This window comes from Rissa tridactyla, chromosome 2 (assembly GCF_028500815.1).
Source record: "Rissa tridactyla isolate bRisTri1 chromosome 2, bRisTri1.patW.cur.20221130, whole genome shotgun sequence".
Classification (NCBI taxonomy): domain Eukaryota; kingdom Metazoa; phylum Chordata; class Aves; order Charadriiformes; family Laridae; genus Rissa; species Rissa tridactyla.
This window is the reverse complement of record NC_071467.1, coordinates 160,801,097-160,823,694: the sequence shown is the minus strand read 5'-3', so window position 1 is coordinate 160,823,694 and position 22,598 is coordinate 160,801,097. Positions and strand designations below refer to the sequence as shown.

At 41.9% G+C, this 22,598-nt stretch overlaps 1 protein-coding gene across 3 annotated transcripts; it reads left to right on the top strand.

Moving 5' to 3' along the window:
* The first annotated feature begins 4,844 nt into the window (after positions 1-4,844).
* Positions 4,845-21,698, top strand: NUB1 (negative regulator of ubiquitin like proteins 1). 3 transcript variants are annotated; one of them, XM_054191511.1, is made up of 15 exons: positions 4,845-4,893; positions 8,502-8,619; positions 8,715-8,876; positions 10,909-10,967; positions 11,553-11,623; positions 12,499-12,681; positions 14,221-14,309; positions 15,731-15,837; positions 16,717-16,903; positions 17,275-17,382; positions 17,555-17,707; positions 18,660-18,806; positions 19,087-19,185; positions 19,909-20,101; positions 21,017-21,698. In XM_054191511.1, the coding sequence occupies exons 2-15, from the start codon at positions 8,503-8,505 to the stop codon at positions 21,178-21,180; spliced, it is 1,839 nt and encodes a 612-aa protein (XP_054047486.1). In that variant the 5' UTR covers positions 4,845-4,893; position 8,502; the 3' UTR covers positions 21,181-21,698. The 3 variants fall into 3 exon arrangements, with proteins under 3 accessions (XP_054047486.1, XP_054047485.1, XP_054047487.1); XM_054191510.1 differs by lacking the exon at positions 4,845-4,893 and adding an exon at positions 4,918-5,074; XM_054191512.1 differs by lacking the exon at positions 4,845-4,893 and adding an exon at positions 5,097-5,295.
* Positions 21,699-22,598: the final 900 nt, after the last annotated feature.

Genomic DNA, 22,598 nt, shown 5'->3' with positions numbered 1-22,598 from the left:
ACCCTCTTTTGCAGGTGCTTTTCAATGACAAGAACACGAGCTAAGTATCACCCACTTCTGGCTGCAAGCGTTCAGATAGGTCTCTTTCTCAAATGCAGGCTTCAGAAAAATTGGAAACTTGAAATGTCTCCCCATTTTGTGACAGCATTAATTCCAAGCTATACACCTGGCAGCCACTGGCTCTTCTGAACCGTTCCATATCTACCTTAGCCCTGAAAGGACAGCAAAATGAGGATCAGGTGGATGGCCTACAAAGCTCTTCATGATCCCTGCAAACAGTCTGCAAGCACACATCCCCAGTTACCACCGCTGTCTCAAAATCACACTATTCACACACAAAAAAAAAAAAACGAGAAAGAAAAAAAAGATGCTCAGCTGTGGTTTATGTCCTTCTAGACACAAAGTGTTCCCAGCAAGAAAGATAAACCATCCCCTCACAAGGTATCTTGGGAACAGAGTTAATACCACTGTGCAAATAAAATCCTATTGTCCAAGAGAGAGCAGTGTTATCCATTTCTAAGAGAAGCTACCGTTTTCTTTGCATTCAATGCCACTTCAAACCATTAATGCTTCATACAAGTCCACTGACTTCTGTTGTGTTTGATGGAGGATACTACATCTGGAGATGTTTGCACAGATCGGTCAGAGCCTCCGCTTCCATTGCAGGAGATTCACAGCTCTACATGTATCACAGTACTTTGTTAAGTCCACAGAAATAGAAACAATATCATGAAATATAATGCTATTTCACTCCCTCTGACTAAACACCATTTTCCTCTATGCCACTCAACAGTTTCAGACCCAAACTCTGTAGTGTCCCCTCACCGATCCAGCCACCACCAGCAGGCAGATAGGCACCTGCTGCTTAAGTGACAGTTCTTAAAATAGTGCTGAAAAGCACTAGCTATTGCTAATAGCAATGAGTACCCACGGTAACTCCTAAGGAATTTTCCACTCATCCTCAGTAAAAGCAGCAGAATGAAGACATAAGTTTGGGAAGAGGTGTTCATCATGATTTTTCAGTGTTCACGGATTTTGTAGTGTTTTCAATTAACTGGCCTGCCCAGATCATTTTCCACCTCAGATGCTGATTTCTATTTCTGGGTAGGCATGAGACAATAAAGAATTATACTTTTTTTTTTTCTTCACAGTGGCTACAGTATTTAAAGAAAGATTAGAAAGGAAAAAAATAGATAAAACAGATATGCATAATAGGCATAGCTATAATAGGGAGAAAATACTAGATAACACCCAGCCCATATGAAACAAGAAACTACCTGGAGGGAAATATCATTAAATGTCAATGAATGTTTTTTAAGTGTGTGGTATACATTAGCTTTCTATTTATTTGTCTTGCTGATTAGAGAGTATACTGATTTGTACTCCTGCCTATCGTTATACTGGAGGGTTATTTTTGTTATATTTCCAAGTCTGTAGACGGCATAAATCTAAAGGAATAACTGAAAGAAAAATCCTATGTTAGCAAGAGGCCACTACTAAAACTACTGAAAAATTAATTCAAGATCATTTTGCCTAGATACTCGCAATGATACACTCGAGAACATTTCAGCAAATGCAACTTAAACTTTTAAATCTTTCAAATCAGTATCACAGAAAGTCTATAACCTTACCTAGCCACTTACCTACTCTATAAACCCATTTGAACTAAATTAGTGATACTATTTTCTGCAAACACTTTTAAATTTAAAGTGCTTTGAATTAGTTATCTTAATTAAACACAGACCTTGAATACCTTGATTTAAAACTCAGTGCAGGTTTATGCACAGAGTAAGTAACTAACTCCTTTGTAAGAACTTTCATAAAAATATTTTGTCCTTTCCCGAGGCTTCTCTAGCACATTACTGTGCTTTGTACTGACTGGAACTTGTTTAGAAAAGGTATTTTGCCTTCGGAGAAGTCTTTCAATTTAATTTCCAAGGACATTATAGAAGAACTATTTCAGTAAATTTTGATTTGTTAGTGGCGTAGCTTTAGTTATAAGAAAAGCTGCTATACCATACATTTCAAGAGACTGAAATGTCACACAGACACATTGTCTAATAAGGAAATTATTTTTTTCCTAAAGCAACTGTAGTAAAAATGAAACAGGGAAATATGAGAAAAATTGAAAACTTCAAATACAGCAAGTCCCAATTCTTAAATGCACCTGATTTTCAAAACCCTTTACTGTTAGCTTCATGTTTGGAGATCATGGGACAGGAACTTTAATCACTCTGTTACTATAGCTTTAGCTAAGTTTCAAGGACTGAACTTGAGACTGCCATAAAAGCAAGTTTACCCTTATTTTATCTGTAGGCAAACTTGACTGAATTATGCATGTAGGGGAGCTTGGAATCCTGAAATTCTAGTTCAGTGTCTTGTTCACAAGCTCATGACACCTGCGGGGTTCCCATTTCCAAAGCTGCAGTATGCAGCACCCCCACTCAGTCTGCACGACGGCCTGAAGAAATGTTTTACAGAATGACAATCCTGCAGGCCCATGCATTCTGCAATAAAAAATACTCCAGTACAATGTTTTCAGTCACACATCAGAGCAGGCAGAATAAAATCCCTTTGCTGCTGGGGCAGCTGGGAACACGAAAGAATTAACCCATGTGAGTTAATTAGTTCTGGTGTAACCCATTAAAAGAACACTTATGTCTTTTACAGACACCAAAAATACTCCAGGAACAAGCCCCAACCCTTTGAGGGCCTCACATACAAATATAACATTGAGCAGCCTATGTTGTGTAGCCAAATATCCATGTAGCCATGTACCCTTCTCCCACTCTGGGGCATTACGGGGACTAGAAGTGACACTCCAGCACCACCTCAGCTTGGGGTGGTGTTTAGTACCAGATTTTCCACATACACCCCATATATTCTTCCAGCACAATCTCTGAACCCAGGTTGACTTTAAACAGCACCACAACCAGGCAAGAACCTGCCCATCTCTCCTGAAGGAGAAACAGAAGCTCACTCCGAGCACTGCTGCCCTCAAAGAGCACAGCGAAAAAACCCCACACATTGATCGCCTCCCCGGCACCTTTCACAGCATCTCGGCCTTTTGGGAAATGCTCCCTCCCAGCGCTGAGAGGAATTTCAGCCCCTTTTGCCTCACAAACGGGGAGGCGGCAGCTGGGGGGTGGCTGCAGAGCACTTGGCCTCCTCCAGGCCCCTGCCCCTCCTGAGGGGAGACTCAGTCGGGTAGCCAAGCGCCTTGGGGACCCCGAATGATCTGCTTCACAAGGTAGACAGAACTTTCGAAGGTAGAATCTCTCACTGAGCAAGAGCAAAGAGCTGTAAAAAGGTTACAAGGCCTTGTGAAATGGGACACTTTGTATAACAATGCATGCCTTGCTGATGAGTATACCCTTGAAGAGGAACAGAAGGCTCGTAACAAGGGAACATCCTTCCACAGGAGGCACGGAAACTGGCTGAGCACCAGACAACTGCTAAAAGCAACAAAGATTGGCAATAACAGGTAGAAAGGTAAAGGGAGCAGTGGGAGATCACAACCACCGACTCAATTACAGATTGAACAAAACTAGCACCCCCGTACACTGTACTGGAGCACACACACATCAATTAAAGGACATTGTAGCTTTAAATGAAAGCGAGAGACTGTACTAACGAATAGAAATTGTTAAGATAAAGCACTAAATAATTATAATTAAGTGTGTGTACTTCTGTGTTTTGAACTGTATCAATATTCCAAGGAGCTTGTAGGCTGGTGTGCCAGCTTTGTGGAATACCACCTAGCACCCAGATCTGCACAAGTATGCATAATAAAATATGTCTGCTCTGTGTGTATGTTGGGTAAATGACCCCACTTTTGGGACAACACCACCACGTCCCAGGGGACAAGCAAATGGGGCTGGTCCATAAGGCAGTATGGGGACAGCGGGACCTGCTCCCGAGTGCCACAAACCCAGCCAACACTGGGAGAACCGCTGAGAGTTACTGAGAGCAGCCCTGCGGAAAAGGACTTGGGGGTACTGGTGGATGAAAAGCCGGACATGAGCCAACAGTGTGTGCTTGCAGCCCACAAGGCCAATTGCATCCTGGGCTGCATCAAAAGAATCGTGGCCAGCAGATCCAGAGAGGTGATTCTCCCCCTCTACTCTGCTCTGGTGAGACCACACCTGGAGTACTGTGTCCAGCTCTGGAACCTCAACACAAGAAGGACACGGACCTGTTGGACTGGGTCCAGAGGAAGGCCATGAAGATGATCAGAGGGCTGGAGCACCTTTTCTACAAGGACAGGCTGAGAGAGGTGGGGTTGTTCAGCCTGGAGAAGAGAAGGCTCTGGGGAGACCTTATAGTGGCCTTCCAGTACCCGAAGGGGGCCTGTAAGAAAGCTGGGGAGGGGCTGTTTGCAAGGGCACGTAGCAATAGGAGGAGGGACGATGGTTTTAAACTAGAGCAGGGTAGGTTTAGATTAGACATTAGGAAGAAGTTCTTTACAATGAGGGTGGTGAGACACTGGAACAGGTTGCCCAGAGAGGTGGTGGAGGCCCCATCCCTGGAGACATTCAAGGCCAGGCTTGATGCGGCTCTGAGCAACCTGATCTAGTTAAAGATGTCCCTGCTCACTGCAGGGGGGTTGGACTAGATGACCTTTAAAGGTCCCTTCCAACCCAACACATTCTATGACTCTATGAACACCCCGCCTCTGAGTACGGGCGGGACTCTAAGATGGCGACCGGCGCGCGGCTTCACCTACGTGATGAGCCCCCACCTCGCTCCTCTTTACCCTGCGCCTTCCGCCCTTCCCTAGGACACCGCCTCCCCCCCCGCCAATCAGCGGCGGCCGTGACGTACGCGTGGGCCCCGCCCCTCACGCCCGCCCCGCCCACCACCACCACCGGGAGGCGAGCGGCGGGTGCGCAGGTAAGCGCGAGACGGCGCCCGGGGGGGTGGGGTCACGAGTAAGTCCCGCCCTCGGCGGTTGCTCGGAGTGAGGAGGCGCCGCCCTGGCCGCCGCTGCCGCCGTCTCAGGGAGAGCGTCGGGCCCGAGCTCCCCTCAGAGGCTGCCCGGGCTCCCGGGCCTGGCCTCCGCCGCCGGGCGCAGGTGGGTTGCCCGAGGGCCGAGGCGGCGGGAGCTCCCTCCCGGCTCCCCGATGGGCCCGGCTGTCCTCCTGGTTGCCCCCGGGGCTGGTTGCATCAGCTCGGCTGCCGCCACGGGGAGGCTCCCGCCGTGGCTGCCGTGTTTTGGAGGCACCTAGAAAGGGCGGCGGCTTCGTGGCCCTGCTTTAAAATCCCCTGGTGGCTGGTGGTGTCGGTGCTGTTGAGGTAGGGGCGAGGCTGGATGTGCGCTTGGGGAGGCCTGAGGACGCCCCGGGCTCGGACTGGCAGCGTTTGGGGTCTCCATCCCTTCGTTGAGCTGGCTCGTGGTTTATTTGCACATTACGCTGCCGTGGCCTCTTACCACCCTTTGAGCCACGGGGGGATGTACCATGGCCGTACCAAGCAGCTTTCCTCCTTTTCTTTGGGAAAAGTTAATGTATACTGCTTTATTAGTAAACCACTCTGAGAATCCTCTGTTCCTTCTCTCAAAAATCTAGCTTTTAACCTTATTTCTGTGATTGTTTTCTTTTGCGTCATATATAAGACTAACTGGCTTTAGAGGATGACATTCTAGTTACCGAAAACTCAGCCTCGCATTCAAAATGGCCTTTGGGAAATACCCCTGGTTGTTTACTCAAATTAGTTTTGAGAAAGTCCCTTTAAACTCTTAGTGAAAGTGAAAGTGTGTCAGGAGCACTTGTGGTGTTGGCTGATGGAGAAGTAAGTCATAAATGTTTTTGCTAAGGATTCTTTTGCAATTTAGGTATTGTGAAATAGGAATTTATAATAAATATTAGAAGTGTTATATATAAAATGATAAACTTTTTTCTTTGTGAAAGCAAAATTTTTTTTTAATAGAGGGATAAAATAATAAGTTTAATTGGAGACCACAGTGATGTTTGCTGTTTAAATAGCTTAGTAAGAAATCACAAACTTATAAAACTATAAAACGTTACTGATGAAAAGATGAGTGGCCAGTTTATGAATGCCACTTGTATTTACAATTCATATTCTTAAGCATAGGTTGCAATTTTAGACTTCATCTGGATGCCTCAAAGCCACAGATACCTTTTTGTTTCTTAAGTTAATATTAAGTAGAATTAGCGCTATTAAATGGTTCTTCATCATTTCCCCACCTTTAGATTATGCTGGTTACAGGTTGTTCACATGAATTGTCTGGCATGTTTTGGAAAAGCTGCATTAATAACTTCAATGCAATCTTTTGAAACTTGAGCAAGTTTGTTGCTTTTTGCTTTGTAAATGCCATGTAGACGCCTAAAATAATAACACGAACAATGTCATCCCAGCAAGAAAAAGAATGTATGGTTATTTCTCTTAGTTTGGACAGGCACTAGGCAAATTTCAGCAATCAGTCAGGATTGTTAAACCATCCACTTGCTCAGTTAATCTTTCTGACTCCTCTTTAGAATAGACTATTGTCTTTGCAGTGTTCAAAAATTCATTGTAGCTTGCTAAAGCTGGGGTTGAGGAAAGATTAACCGGTAAACTTACCACACATTGGATGTTTGCCTATGGTTTTTTGTTCTCAAACAGTGTTTTTCTGAGCAAGGAACAGTCTTTGAAACTGGAAAAATTGATAGAAATGTTTGATTCTTCTTTTCTGTCCCCTTTTCTGCTGAGAGCAATGTGGTAATAAACAAGAATAAGAAAATGAAACCACTCTGAAAGAAAAGTGAAACCGATTAATCAAAACTCTGTGCCAACCTTAGTGCATATGTGCCAACATTTTAAATGTTTTTCTGTAAAAATTGAAGGACATCATCTCCCATATGATTCCCAGTATCCAAGAGCCAGAAGTCTCCCATACTTTAATATGCACGTAGATTCTATTTGATTTTTCTTCTGTTGAGATCACTTGCCCTCTCTTTGCCTCCTGTTGCCTGTGCTCCATGTGTCTTTTCTAGCTTTGCAGTAGGAGTGGGAAGGGTGTCTCTTGGGCTATGAAAAGTGACACCCTATGATGTAATTGTTGTGATACTAGAATTTTACAATAGCATTTCGTGATACTATTAAACTTGTTTGCTTCACAAATGGTTGAGACTGGGAGGGGGGAGGCATAGATCACAACAACCCCACGCAATGCTACAGGCTGGGGGAAGAGTGGCTGGAGAGCTGCCTGGCGGAAAAGGACTTGGGGGTGGTGGTTGACAGCCGGCTGAATATGAGCCAGCAGTGTGCCCAGGTGGCCAAGAAGGCCAACAGCATCCTGGCCTGTATTAGGAATAGTGTGACCAGCAGGACTGGGGAAGTGATCATCCCCCTGTTCTCAGCACTTGTGAGGCCCCATGTCGAGTACTGTGTCCAGTTTTGGGCTCCTCACTACAGGAAAGACATTGAGGTGCTGGAGCATGTCCAGAGAAGGGCAGCGAAGCTGATTGAGGGGTCTGGAGAACAAGTCTGATGAGGAGCGGCTGAGGGAGCTGGGGGTGTTCAGCCTGGAGAACAGGAGCCTGAGGGGAGACCTTCTTGCTCTCTACAACTGCCTGAAAGGAGGGGGTGGAGAGGTGTGGGTTGGTCTCTTCTCCCAAGTGACAGGTGATAGGGCCCGAGGAAATGGCCTCAAGTTGTACCAGGGGAGGTTTAGATTGGATATTAGGAAAAATTTCTTCACAGAAAGGGTTATCAAGCATTGGAACAGGTTGCCGAGGGAAGTGGTTGAGTTGCCATCCCTGGAAGTATTTAAAAGCCGTGTAGATGTGGTGCTGAGGGACATGGTTTAGTGGCAACTTGGCAGTGTTAGGTTAATGGTTGGACTTGATGATCTTAAAGTCTTTTCCAACCTAAACGATTCTATGATTCTATTGTCCAGTCTTGTCTTTTTGTGCTCTAGGTGATCTCACTTTGCTGGAGGAATGTGAACTTTACCTTAGGCTTTTCTCATGGTGGAGCTTGTGGCTCTGAGAAGTTCTCTCTTGACACCTCTTTTCTGTCCTCACAAATAGGGTGATAATTCATGTTCAACCATCCGCTGGTGTAGAAAGGCTGTTAAAGTAGGGAAGTAGGAGAAGCAGGAAGGCAGAGGTACAGCAAGGGCATGTTTCAGAGGGGGCTTGAGTAGAGCCATCCTTTCCAGGGCATGGATTTTGATGAATTGGCACCTTCTGCAATTTCAACTCACATGGGGGGTTAGGAAGAGGTTTAATTTCTCTTAAAATGGGGAGGTCCAATGCAGGGGACTTCTGAATCATACCTGCTGTGATCCAGGTTTCACTCCCTTTCCAATTTTTTATAATAGTTTGGACTCTGCTTCCCGTTGCCACCAAAATGCATAGAATGGTTTTTATATTAAACTTTTTTTTCAGAATTCTGAAATATCACTTAGATTTCTTGAAAAAGTGCAGAAAAGCTGTATTAAAAGATTGATTATTTTTCTTTCTTTTCCGTTCCAATTTTGCTTTTTTTAACAAAAGAATGGCACAAAAGAAGTATTTAATAGCAAAACTGACAAGTTGCTTAAGAGAGGACAAAATTCAGCTATGGAAACCACCATATACAAATGAAAAAAAAGAAGCTGGTAAAGAGATGAAGGTAAATATTGTCTCTAAGTTGATGTCATGCATCTTCCATGTCATACTGCTGGTGCATTTTCCCAGTCTTTCTTGCTGGTTTTTTTTTTTTTTTAGGAGCTTGTACAAAAATATTCTTCCAAGCTGAATATCAATGAGAATGATACAGAGAATATGCTTGAAGAAATAAGGTGTAAAGCAATTGAGCGTGGAACAGGAAATGAAAATTTTAAAGTGACTGGGATTGCGAGACTTGATATCTATCTGCCTCGTAGAAAAGTAAGTGACGTTGCAGAAAAGTCAAGATAAGTACCTTTACTTTGATGGCCTTTTGAGTTCTAGATATGTATCTAACGCAAATATTTTCACTTATTCAACATTTTCAGGTGTTTTGTGTGAGAGATCTCTATTAGGTATATAAAATAGGGGGGGTTAGTGAGGTATATTTCAGCTTCCCAGGTATGTGGGAATATCATGGCAAAGGAATATAATATTGGGAGATCAGTAATTGTCTTCCCTTTAGGATGTAATGAGAAATTTTCTTTCAATTAAGAAAAGTAAATTAGATTTAAGTGTCTGTCTAGTTCAGTTTGATTCCATCTGACATGACTGTTCACATTAGCGGTAAAGAACGGTTGTATTTTTTTCAGCAGCAGAATACCTAAAGCTGAATTAGCATATCACTATATTACCACAGCTTTTGTTTAAATGACAGCTTTAATTTAAAAAAAAATACCTTTAAGTGCAATAAGCAACTTGAACTTGGTGTCATCTTAGGCCATGTATAGCTGATATTGAAAAGAACTCCTTTAGCTTTTAACCATGACATGTGGCAATGTTCTTGCAGTGATGACATTATCCACCCCAGGCAGCTAACTAAACTTACTTTAAAATAGGTATGTCCAGTGTTTGAACTTGGAATTGAGAAGCAGGAGTTTCTGTTGTGGTGGTACTCATCTGTTCTCTTCTAAGTCAGGCTCTTAAAAACTTCACAAAGATAGAACTAAATTAAGTTTTGCCCTTTTAAAGCCAGGCTTCAACCTCTAGTTTAATGTATAAAATATGCCAGAATAATGATGTGAATCTAATTAAATGAGTGTCAGACTGGTCACCATACCGGATTCTGTGGCTACATCTACCCTAGTCAGCTAAACGCAGGTGGGGGACAGACTGGCCAGTGTTTGATGGACTGCCAAGCTGTTAGCATTGGCTCTGATGCAGTTTAGCCCATGCCTGGTATCCTGCCAAGCAATGCCCAGGCACAGTGTGAGGGCTGTCGTGGGCCAGGGACCCATCCCAAATGGCACTTTGGATACAGCTGCTCTGTGGGTTGAGAGGATCCAACCATACGGATGTGAAGGGTGCTGTGCAGGTTAGTCACAGGACAGAGAGCAGGCCCTTGGTTAGGTTCTTTACTAATACAAAGCCTCTTTACTGGGAATATTTCCCCCTTAAAAACAGCCTCTAGAAAGCACAACAGCTGTCTTCAATCACTTCCTAGTTTTGATGATGTGCAGGAGCAGCATCTTCCCCAATGCTGTGTGTCTCCATCCACGCCGATAACAATGAAGGAGAACTTCTTTATTTAGGGGTGCTTAAGGGTTGTAGACTTCTTATCAGGAACAGAAGTGAATGTTCACTCTGGAAAAGGGCGATGGTGGGGTTTTTTCTGAAGATCTTAGATGGTAACTTATGCTTCAGAAAATTTTTTTTTTTTATTATTATTTTTCTACTGAATGCTTATAAAAATACAGCACACAATCATAGTTGTTCTTTCTCTTGTAGTGAAAAATAATTACCAGGGAATGTGATGGGCTAAAGGGTAGAAGGTGTTAAGTGGTTGCCATGCAGTTAAATAGTTTCATAATTCCTCTTTACAATGCTACTGGGCATAGGGGAATTAATTAATTTAAAATTCCAGTTTATCTAATCTGGGACCAGAGACACTAGTAGGAATTAATCATAACTTAGCCAGTCACAGGTGAGTGGCATAATTACAAAGCAGAGTTAAGGTTGGAAGTACATAATTAAATTAGTCAGTTTAAATTGTTTGGTTCTGAATTTAGATTTATCGAATTCTGAATCTTCTGATGTTAAATGCTTATTTTTAGGACTGTATAGCACATACAAGACTCCCTACACAGAAATTACTAATATGTATGCCAAACCATAACCCTGATAACATGATAATTATTTGAAAAAGAAATTGTAGTTGTTGTAAAACAATTAATTAAGAAAATGTCCAGACTATCTTCATATCATACTTTTTTCCTTCTCTCCTCCTTTCCCCCACCCAATATAATTACAACAGAGCAGAAAAATCCCACTGGAAACTAACCTGCTCATCACAGGCAAGGAGCTCAGATCACAGTAAGTGTAATCACCCTTGGTTCTTCTCTAATGAGATAGCATAATGTCGTACAGTACTAAAAAAAGACAAACAAAGCACTGTTTGTCCGATTAAGCTTTTTCTTAGCATGTGTATTTGTTTAATATGTCTTAGTAGGATGTCCAGTGTCCCTCTAGGGCAGTTCTTCATGTAAGAAGCTGTGGTTTAACAGAAAGAAAATAGGAAAGTTGTAACTGTGGACAAACATAGTTCTCTCTAAATCCCCAGCAAGTACCTGAGAAGGCACTAGTGAGTGACCAATGTTCCAAATCTGTAACTAGGCAGGTCTTCTGAACAGTGAACGTTAGCTTCTATTCCTTTTGTGGTTTTAAGACTAATAAAATCAGAATCTTTTCTGTCTGTTTTGCATTTTCCCCTTTCTGTATCCCAGATTTTCCCTATACGGTATACAAATCTTGATGTTATTTTACTTCTAGCAGCCTTTTATAGCAAAAGTTTTAAGCCAGTTACAAGCTTACTTATTTTTAAGTTTTATTGCTATTCTAACAGAAATATTATATAGCCTTACAAATTTATATTCACAGATGAAATAATTTATTTCACAGGATAGCACAAGAACATGCATTAAAAGAAAATGCTATCAAAATAATCATAAATAAGAAGCAGCTGGACCTGGGTATGTATCTCTAGTTGTATGATACTATTCTAGCTACTGATTCTCAGAAGAAAGAAAAATTTCTTGCAATTCTGTTAATTCCCAAGGAATAGCAGTTATATTTGTAAGGTTCCGCTCTACAGGAAATGTAATATATTATAATGATCAAAATTGTTAGATAGAATTAGAGCAATTATTGGAATCCTGTAGTAAATGTTGCAAAACATTTTTTTTTCATGTGTTGAAACACTGAAAATGCACATTTAAGAGAAACCCTACATTTCCTCAAAAACCATATTGTATAACAGCACATCCAAAACTTTTTTGTAACGCTTTACACGTGTTCAACTTGTCAGACACGTTGTAGGAAGTGATGACAACAGGTTTCTCTCTGTTTGATGGCCTAAACATCCATCTGACATATTTATTTCCCTTAGAATATGTCAGAATTAGAGCCACGGAATTGATAATAGGAAGCTGGATTCAGTTCCAAGTTCCTCTGTCCTGTTACTGTTGTGGTGTATGGTCCTGGACATGTTGTTATTCCAGTTTTTGCCTGAAGATCAGTTAACTGAAATAGAAACTCGTATTTTTTGAAAGTTTTGAAACAAGCAAGCAAAGACATATACCAATCACTTAAAAAGCACTTTTGAGATGCAAGTCTGATTCTAATTTCTGAGTTTCTGCTGAGTATGTCAGTAATTGGCAATGGTTTTGATTGAGTTCTTGAGTCTAGTAATTACTATAGTTCTTCAGTACAGTACGAATAAGGCAAGGGGCTGTTCAGGTTGTTTTGTTTGTGGGTGGTGTTTTCCCCACAATGGCAATACAATGTAAAATGGTGTCCCTTCACAAGTCAAGTATTTGGATTGTATTTATCATACTCTATTTTGCAGGCAAAACCCTTGGAGACCAGGGTGTAACACACAATGCAAAAGTGATGGTCCTTCAACTGGAACAGAGCGATGAGGAAACTAAAAGAAAAGTTCAGGAAGAAGAACTTCAATGCAAGAAAGAAAAAGAAATAAACGACAAGATGCAAAGAACTAAGAAGGGTTTGGAAATTCTAGCAGAGAGAGGTAAAGCGGGTTGTTGTGTTTGGTTTTGGGTTTGGCTTTTTTTTGTGGGTTGATGGGTGTTCATTAGTTCTTGTGCATCAAAAATTAGCTTCTCGGTGGACTTTCAACATAGAAGAGTGCCTGTGCCATGGCTAGGTTTCAGTTTATTCTTTTCTAGGTTTCTAGCTATTTTAGAACTGAATTTTAAGTTGACTAAAATTTCCTCTTCAACTCTTCTTATACAACTAGAAAATGCTAGAAAACACTTTGAGAGGGATATAATATGAATCAATTATTTAATTGGCACTTGACAGTTAAGGGACTGATGACTTCTGAGAATAGGCTTTAAATTTATTGTAGATATAAGTACAGTGGAATAACGTAAGTCATTACACACTTTTCTTGTAGTTTATCTCAGATATGGCTGTCGGTAGCCATGGTTTCATTGTGCAGAACAGCTCGCTTGTCGTTCTCATCTGTAACGTGACTGTTCTGTTCTTATTGCGTTTGATGTTGATTGCTGGCAACTGTGGATTAAGTTAAAGGGATATAGTCAATTTAACAGTAATAATTTTTCAAAATGAGGTTGTGTTTGTGAATTGCATTGCTAGTTGGCGAGTTTAAAACACTCCTCTGTTTTATTGTTTCAAAAATCCCCAAACAAGAAACTGAGTATGTAATGAATTCCTGCCAAATGCAAAAATACCTGAACAAAGCTTCTTTTGACGGTCAGTGACAGCCTGTTTCTTAGTATAATATCAGATTTTGAACAAATGAAAAAAGTGATTCCTTTTATGGATTTAAGGGGTAATTTAAACCCCAGCCCTTGAATCCTGTATAGGGCCTCTTTAAGGTATTTACCACTACGTGTCAGTTATACACAATGCCGGAGTATAGAGTGGAGCCCATAATGGGCTCACAGGCTGGAGGTTCTGCGTGAAGTGTAGACAGGATTAATCACCCTTTTGTTTCATCTGAGAAAAATTGCAGGGCAGAAGCTTTTAATCTCAGCAAACTCCTGCTTAACTGTCTTTTGTTTACAAGAAAAGCATCTTTTCATTTTAAATAAGATGGAAGTGAAAACAAAATTGATGGTTTGGTTATAAGCATTAAAGACGTGGGAAAAGGAAAATACTGAGCTGTATTTTTTTTCAGTTTTATCAGCTGTGCTCCATTGTGGTGGTTTTTCTTATATTCTATGCTTTATTTGATAAAGCATTTTGAATGTTATAGCATGTAAAATGCAGGGGCGTTGTCTTCTGCAAAAAATTCTTTAAAATTCATGCAACTTTTAATGTTGCATCTAAATCTCTGGATGAACAGGGCCTTTTCCTTTAGTGACCTTTTTCAAAGTTCCTCTTGTCTGTCTGATCAGGGCCATTGTTGGTAGGTATGTCCAAAAAACACAGACGCAGCCTTTCTGTGTAATTCTGATTTTTTTGTTGTTGTTGTTTGTTTGCTTTTTTGTTTAACTGTGTGCTTACTGACATAATCTTACAACATCAGAGTTATTCTGTTGAATGTTGTACTTAGTTTCAATTATTTTTTCTTACCTTTCAGAGGAGTACTTGGATCCAGATTCTGTTCCATATCTAGACATAGCTAATCAGACTGGAAGGTCAATCGAGATTCCTCCTCAAGCTAAAAAAGTAGGTAAAAGTATCTTATAAGTCTACTAAAGTGGCTTTTTAAAGCTGGATTTGTGGAGCATTTCAAATATGGGATTGAAACACAGTCATATTTTTTTGGGATGTAACCCTGGGTCCAGTAGATGTTTGCTTAATAGAAATAATTTTGAAATAAAATTGAACACCTGTGAATACTTCAGTCATCTGGAAACAGACCTCTGATTGCTGATCTCATTGCAGATCTAATCTTGCACTTAACCCTGTGTGGTCCATATTTTATTTTTGTGTTTTAAGATAAGTTTTAACTTTGTTATATCCTAGGACCTATTTTAAATTTTGGGTGCCCTAGAACAACATGGAAATAACTTGTTCATTAAGGCTCAGTTTCAGTTGGAAACTCAATGAGTCTCTCAAAATCGGACTCTTTTAAAATACTTTTGAGATTGTTTGCATTGTGACCCCTCTCAAACTTACATTTGTTCACCATTCAAGAAAGTTCTACATTCTCAACTGAAAATATCTTCGGTTGGGTGCATGGATTGAATTACAGTAGGAGTGACACACCTGATGTTGGCTGCTGAAGCAGAAGAATAGTGATAGATGCTATCTCTTAAGATTGACGGATTTTCTGAAGATAAATAAAAAGCTTTACAAATACTTGGAATTGCACCCAGTAACAAAAAGAAAAAATACCTCAGGAAGAAATGAGCTGGCCCCAGCGTGTGCTAACTGCTGCCCTAGCCTCTTCGGCGGCTTACTGTGTTTTCTGCATCATCTGGAGTTTCTGGATGATTGGAATAACAACTGTCCATTCTCACAACATGTGCTGTTCTGATGAAGTGCTGAGAGTAGTAATTCACCTGAAAAGTTAAAGCATCAAACATTCAAGTGCCCAAGACTTCATCAGTATTGAACGTGGATGAAAGGAAGTACTGCAGGTTGTTTCTATATAGAAATATTATTTCCATTTGTCATACTGCAGGAACAAGAGTGTTTTCTGGCCACACTCAAAATTTAATTTTCGGTTCTGAGGTTTTGAAGGAGGTGAATTGTTAGGTTTTACGAGATAGTTGTAATAGCAAAGCAAAACAGATTTGATGCTGTTCAGAAGCTTAGCACCCAGAAAAATGCTTAGCTCTTTGTCACTCATAATTGAAAATCTATTCGGGATTGGATTCTTAAAATAAACTTGGTGCAACATCAGTGCAACTTGGTGCATGTGTCAGTAACATTCATTGCTTTTAATTAGACAATATTTTAACATTAGCGGATGAGAGAAAAATACGAAGCAACATGAAATAGTATTGCTCATACAGAACCGATACAATGGTATCTTTCTAGGAAGAATAAGGGCTCTTAATGGATTATCTAGATTATTTTTTTTTTAGTTATAGAAGTGTGTTGGGGAGATGCAAAAAAAAAGTCTCGATCTGTTTTTCTAGGCACTTGTGCTGGCCATGGGTTATCATGAGAAGGGCAGAGCATTAATGAAGAAGAAAGAATATGAAATAGCACTGCCATATTTGTTGGATGCTGATAAACACTTCTGGTAAGAACATTTTTGAGCCCTTGTGTCTCTCTTCTCTTTACTGTCAGCCAAAGACAGGAACAGCATTAGCTCTACCTGTGCATATAAATCAGGGCCTGTTCTGCCAGGGGTTACTTCACATCCCCTCTGCAGACGGGAAACAGCAGACAAATGCTCTGACTTGCAGTGACAGGTGGCTTCATGTAAAACAGCTGAAACAGATACTGCCACTGGGCAATTTAATCTTTCATATCAACATAAACAGAAACTGTCAATATTCATGTACTGGGCTATAAATTGCATTAGCTTGAGAGACAGTTACAGATACTTGTTGGCAATTGCTCCTGCGAAGTAATAATTTCTTGTAAAAGGTGGAGCAGATACCGGAGGTCAGTAACCATACCAGGGTGTATGCAGGTAAACTAGTTTCCTGTCAGCAATCAGAGCCCTGCGTTTCTCTTTTGAGATCCCCAAAAGTAATGCTGTCCCCATCTGTTTCTCATCTGCGTGCGTGTGCAAGGAGACTGGCACAGACCTCAGCATGTTCCAGTGCCCTAAGGAAGACAGTTGACCTCTGTCCTCTCAAAGATTACACAAGGTTTAATTTCATTCTGCTTTAAAGAGATGCTGTCTTAAATAGCACCAAAATGAATTGTTATTGCTGTAATTCTTTCAGATGTAGTGTTATCATTATTGCCCCATCTATTAGTGAATGTGATGGGAGATCAGTGTTGTATTAAAGTTCCACTGACTTCAGTTTGCTACCTCAAATAGGAAGTGTGTGCTATATCAAATATGTGAGTACGGATACCTCCAGCATGTTGTTCCATTAGTGTTAAAAAGTGCGTGGAAAAAATAAACAGCCCCTCCTAGAAAACCAATAATTGTTTTATTTTCCAGTGAGTGCAGCACAGAACTGCTGAATACCGTTGATAATTATGCAGTACTGCAGCTGGATATAGTGTGGTGCTACTTCCGCCTGGAGCAGCTGGACTGCCTGGATGATGCAGAGAAAAAGCTGTCCACAGCACACAGATGCTTCCAGAGGTGCTACGGGGAGAACCATGAAAGACTTATTGATATCAAAGTATGCCAGTTTTGATTTAATTAGGGTGACTTTTTTTTCTGTGTGTATTCAGTTATTGTTCACATATTACAAGACTGATTTGTAGAAGTTCAAAGTTCTCTCTTGTCTCCTTAGCCTGTAATCCTGTTGTGTAATTGTCAGCCTAGTGAACGCGTTGGACCTCGCACAAAGGTCGTGGCAAACGTGTGTTTAGATGCACAGACATCATCAGTGTTTCAAATGTGATACTTTATTTGCACATTAAGTGTCACGTATTAGTGACTATGTCTTCTTTAAAAGTGTAACGTGTTCTATTGATAATGAATTGATGTTCTACCATATGCTTCTACCCACGTGCTCCCCCACTCCCTCTTGTTTAAACAATTCTTTAGGGAAGCTATGGTCGTGAGAAGGTTTTATTTCTCCGGCTTTACCTCCTTCAAGGGATTGGACACTATCACAGTGGCAGAGAAAAGGAGGCTGCTGAGTATATTCAGAAGGTAAGACGCCATTAGGTAAAACTTTCAAGTTGTTCACTCTAGCTCCTGTGTTTTGGCTCCGTCTTGCACCTTCTCCCTGTTCTTTGCTTACTCAGAAAAGTGGGGAGACGTTTCTTTTGTTTGTATGTTGGCAACAGTGTAAGTAGTATCATTGTGTCCTTTCTATATACAGGCATCTCATTTATATGAAGAGCTGTCCATAGATCCTGATAAAGTTTCTCGCCTCTTGCTTCTGGGATTCTCCGAACAGGAAGCTCGCCTTGCCCTGCGAGCCTGCCATGGGAATGTGGAGCACGCTGCCAATCTTATCACCAACAGGAGAGAGGTATGGTGCAGTGAAAGTATTAAAGGAAGGATCATATTAGTTGGGTTGTCTGTAAGATCATATTTTGTGTGACTAGTGCAACATGGTGCTAAATTAAGGACTTTGATTATCTTGCTTTGGCACCATTAGCGTAACTAATGGTTTGACAGCTGTTGCCACAAGTCTGAAACCAAAACTTAATCCAACAAGGGAACCTCTGTCCCAAAACAAGGGATGAGAGAGCCAAAGCCCTGTGGTTGTACCACAGAAGTGCACAGGAAGATTTTGCACCAGTGTTTGCTAGTCAGCAATGCTCCGCACGGGAACAAAAACACCATGATCAAGCTGTCACTCCCGGGCTTGGCTGGCCTGAAAGGCAAGAGGCTGCACAATAAAGGGCTAGGAGGGTAACCATCAAGCTACGCCATATTATGGCTTTGGACATGGAAGATACAGGAGGGGAGAAGGATTTTTTTGTGCTAAAGTGAAGTGAAGACAGTGTTGTCCAGATCTGAAATGCCTAAAGTTACGTTTGGTAAGCTGAGGTGGCGCTTCCAGACTTCTGACAGTGAAATGTGGGCAGAAGAGTCAAACGGCTGAGAGAAGGTCTGAACAGAACTCCTTGGCTACATGCCCAGTCCTGACTGTGTGTCCTTGGCAAGTCTTGTCTACAGGCCCATCTGCCAAACTGGTTTATCACTTACCACACAGGGCCTATAATAGCTGTGATAGCGTAAGATCCGATCTGCAGGGACTATAGAGCGGAAGTATGGCAACAGTGCTAGCTCACGGAAATGTAACTTTACTTAGTAACGAGTGTCTGGCAGCCCAGTCTGTATTTAAAAAAAAAAAAAATCCCTTTTCCTCAAGAGATTCAAACTCCAAGAAGTAAATCCAAGAAATCCTATATGCACAGGGGAACGCTGAAGTATTCCCATGCATAGCGAGCTTTGTAATGGCTGTGTTCTTGCAGGAAAAGGCACAGATAAGGAGGGAGGAGAGAGCTAAAAGAAGGCAGCGACTGGAAGACATAAACACCTTGAAAAGTATGGGCTATTCAGAGCGAGCTGCTCAAGTAGCTCTTCGTAATACACACGGAAACCTGGACCAAGCCTTTCAGGTAAGTGACTTTCAAGAGTAGTGCTTCTGTACAAAAAAACTGTTTGCTTACTGTATTTATTGTGTAGCAGATTCTTACTTTCTGTAGTGTGTATTTGTTAGTTCATAGCTACCTTTTCTGAAGTGTAATGACTGAACTTCCACTTCCTGACCCAATGAATCAGATATCATTTAAGTTAGCTGAGGTTTGCTTTTATTAACTATTGGGCTAGATACATATCCATACCGAGGACTGCTATATTTCTATTGCTCTATTCTGATCCCTCTCTGTTTTACTGTAGTTTATTCTTGACAATCCTGAGTTGTTGTTGGAAGACGATGATGATGATGATTCTGTGGCCCTGGACCAGTTTCAGGTTTCCCAGGAAAGTATTGATCAAGTAAGTTAGACCTTTTGCTTTTTTAGGAGTTGGTTGTCTTGTTTCTGAATTGTGCCTGCCTTAAGCAAAGCTGTACAATTTTTTTGACCCACGTCACTCAAGCTGTCACACGTCCCCTGTCTGGCATCTGCTCTTCAAGATAAAATGTAATCCGTGGGTATTTCCTGCCCTTGACACCAGCCTGTCATGCCCAGCTGTGGAGGGAAGTCTGTGCACTCCAATGCTCTATCCCAAAAAAGAGAGCAGATGAGAAATTCATTCAAGCCTCTGAACATTGCAGTGCTCAAGGGAAAGGGTTGGAATGTGTCTTGTCATAGGCCATCTGGAAAGCTCTTCAGTAGTTAGTGTGGCTACGTAATCCATGTCAGAAAGGCAAGAAAACTATATTGCCTAGAAGAAGTAAATAGCACGTGCACACTCCTGATGTGCTGGAGTGCCTTGAGGTTTCCTTTTGAAAAAACAGAAAAAGAATTGGTCTGATATTAAACAAGAGGCTCTTGATTCTGCTCAATGTCTCCATTCCTTTAATAGGTCACTGCCCTGTTGTTAACTGTTCCAGTAAACCAGAGTCAGTGTCCTGGAATTCCTGGCATGCAGCGCTTTCCTGCATGCGAGAGCAATGACTGTCAGATGCAGAGTCAGATTCCTGTCAGACCCTGGTGCTGAATGAGCTTGGATTTCTCCAGATTCTTTTATTTTTATTTTTCCCCCCCGCTCCTGTAGCTGATGTATATGGGTTTCAGCCGTGAGTCAGCAGAGCAAGCTTTAAAGGTCTTCAAAGGCAACATCCACTTGGCTTCCCAAACCCTTGCTCATTATGGGGGAGTTCTTCCTGCTTCGCTGCAGCTGTCTCCAGAAGGGTCCAGCCCGTCGGAAGAATCGGCTTCATCAAAAGACTCACCTACAGAGTCCGCAGGTAAGGACGTTGCGTACAGCAGGCAGAGGAGAGGGAAGGGGGAAGGCTGTTCTTCTGGCTCCTGTACAAAACAATTAAATACTGGTAGAGGGCCCTGAGTAATGCCCCAGATGACTGCTGTGAGTAACATGGGTACAGGCAAGGCATCCATTAGCCCAGAGAAGCCGTAGCCCCTGCAGTCCGTGATGGCCATGTAGGGAACCATAAGGGATATGCATCAGAGGGATGCAGCCCAGAAGGGGTAACCTTTGGAGGGGTCCTGGGAAGGGCAAAGAGGAAACAGCAGCTGAGCGGGCTGTGGCTTTGGCATGCGAGGCTGGAGGCCTCGGGTGTCTGCACCTTCACTTCCCCAGTGGGGAACACGTGGCCCTCTCTAGCCCATGAGCGATTCTAGCTTCTCCTGACTAATTGTACTCACTCACACCAGTTCTCTTTAAAACCAAACCAACCCTCCCTGCCTGTCCTCTTCAGAGAGCAAGCACCAAGTTGCTGCAGCATCTTTGCTGGACCTCCACTGGTACCGATTTTTTGGCTTGCTAATATCTGGATTCTGACTGCTAAGAAGTTTATTCCCAATCTGTGCTATACAGTCAGCTGATTTGACCACATACTCCTTCCTCCTGTCCCTCATAGGACTGTAATTGATGCTCGCCATTCAGCAAAGAGGAGACCTGCAGATAACTCTCACTCTCTCTCTCTCTTCCATTATTTATCAGAGGTACTGATCCCTATTATACAACTACGGGCTTTCCTGCAGCTTTAAATAATAGGAAAAACTTGCCACCCTGCAGTCTCCTTTGCAGAGCTGTTCTAACCGAGGTAGTTTCACAGTACCAGGCTCGCAGAGCAGCCGTGCTGGTGAAGGAGGGAAGTCCCAACGTCTCTGAATTCACTGCTGCTTTTCTCTGTTGGAAGGTTCTTCTAGTTCACCAACAGATGAAGACATGGAGACTGATGCAGTCAATGAAATCCTAGAGGATATTCCTGAACATGAAGAAGATTATCTGGATTTAACACTGGAGGAAGAGGAACAGATCATTCATGAATACTTATCCTATATACAAGTACCACAGCATTAAATCCCATTACATCTACTTCAGTTATATGTCCTTACCTTGACAAATTGAGTTTGGATTATAAACGCACCTTCAGCTTATCTCTTACTACATGCCTTGATAAACTATAGGTGGAACACTTAATTCCTGCTTATTTATAAATCTGCTTAAAGCCTACATTTGTGATACATTGTAATTTATTGTCATAGCAGAAAAATAGAAACATTTATTTTCAGAAGAAAATTTAATAGAACTAAACTATATTTTTATTGTGAAATAAGTTAATTCATTTAGTATTCAAGTAAAGAAGCATTTCTATACCATTTTAGAATACCAGCTTTAAAAAAAGTGAGTTTGTAAGTCAGAAACCTAGCTCACTAGGTTATAGAGGTATCACCTTACAAACCCTTCTCCTTTTCTTCTGAAATATTTCTGAGACATCTATGTATCCGTTGTGCATGGATTTATACCGTGTTCTGCTTGTCCCTTCATGCAGGTGTTACACAGGCAATAAAGGTAACTGTGTGCCGCTTCTCCTCTTAGTATCAGTCTGTCTTCTGTGCTGTCTTTGGCTTTAAAAACCAGTAGGAACGACCTGGCAGGGCCGTCTCCTCTCAGCCCCCAGTGAAAAAAGGTATTTCCTTTAGTAACTAAATAACCAGTTTCCCCCAGCAGCTCCTCTTAACCTCCTGCAGGTGTGGGGCTTAAGATTGATGGATTTCATAGGGACTACAAGATTTTCTTTAATCCGCCGTTGAACAAATCTTGGCTCAGGTGCCGTCTGGGTAGTTGTCCCCAGCTTCAGTATTCTGGAGAAATATTTGGGGTTTTCTTAACGTGTTTTATAACATCGCATTTTCTGCTACGTAAGCACTCCTCTCCGCTGGGAACGGAAGGTCCCCTGCTTGTCAGCTTTTCTTTAAAGTGTATTTACTTTCCATAGCGTCGGTCTCACGGTAGAGGGAGCTCAAGCCCCGTGTGCTCCAGGCGCGGTGCTGGAGCTGGTGGGCGCGGGGGAACGGGCAGAGAATCTCCCCTCGGAGCCAGGCCAACCGCAGCCGCTGGAAAAGGAACCTTCCCTCTGGTGAGTTTGTTCATACCCAGCGTTTATCAGTGGGGAAATGAGGGCTTGAACTTCTGCTAGGGCGAGCATGATAATGGAGGAAGCAGAGCTTTGGCCTGCAAAATGACTGCTCCGTTCCAGTGGCTGGACTTCGTAAACTGCAGAAGTGGATTTTTTTTTTTTTTTTTTTTTTTCCCCCCCCTGGCTACCTTAGCCAAGGACAGCAAAAGGCAGGGAGTGATTGTACTGTTAAGGAATTAATTGTATTTCATACTTCTGCATCAAGTCCTGCAACAGTTGAGTAGTTTTGTATGGCTTCAAACTTCTGGGAGGAGACAAAAGCTTCTGAGGAGAAAAAAACCAGCCCCAGCGCCCGTTA

Excerpts from the sequence above, each read along its gene's own strand:
- NUB1 (XM_054191511.1), top strand. The coding sequence starts at position 8,503 with ATGGCACAAAAGAAGTATTTAATAGCAAAACTGACAAGTTGCTTAAGA. Across the intron at positions 10,968-11,552 it reads GGCAAGGAGCTCAGATCACA|GATAGCACAAGAACATGCAT; the intron begins GTAAGTGTAATC and ends TTTATTTCACAG. Across the intron at positions 20,102-21,016 it reads CTCACCTACAGAGTCCGCAG|GTTCTTCTAGTTCACCAACA; the intron begins GTAAGGACGTTG and ends CTCTGTTGGAAG.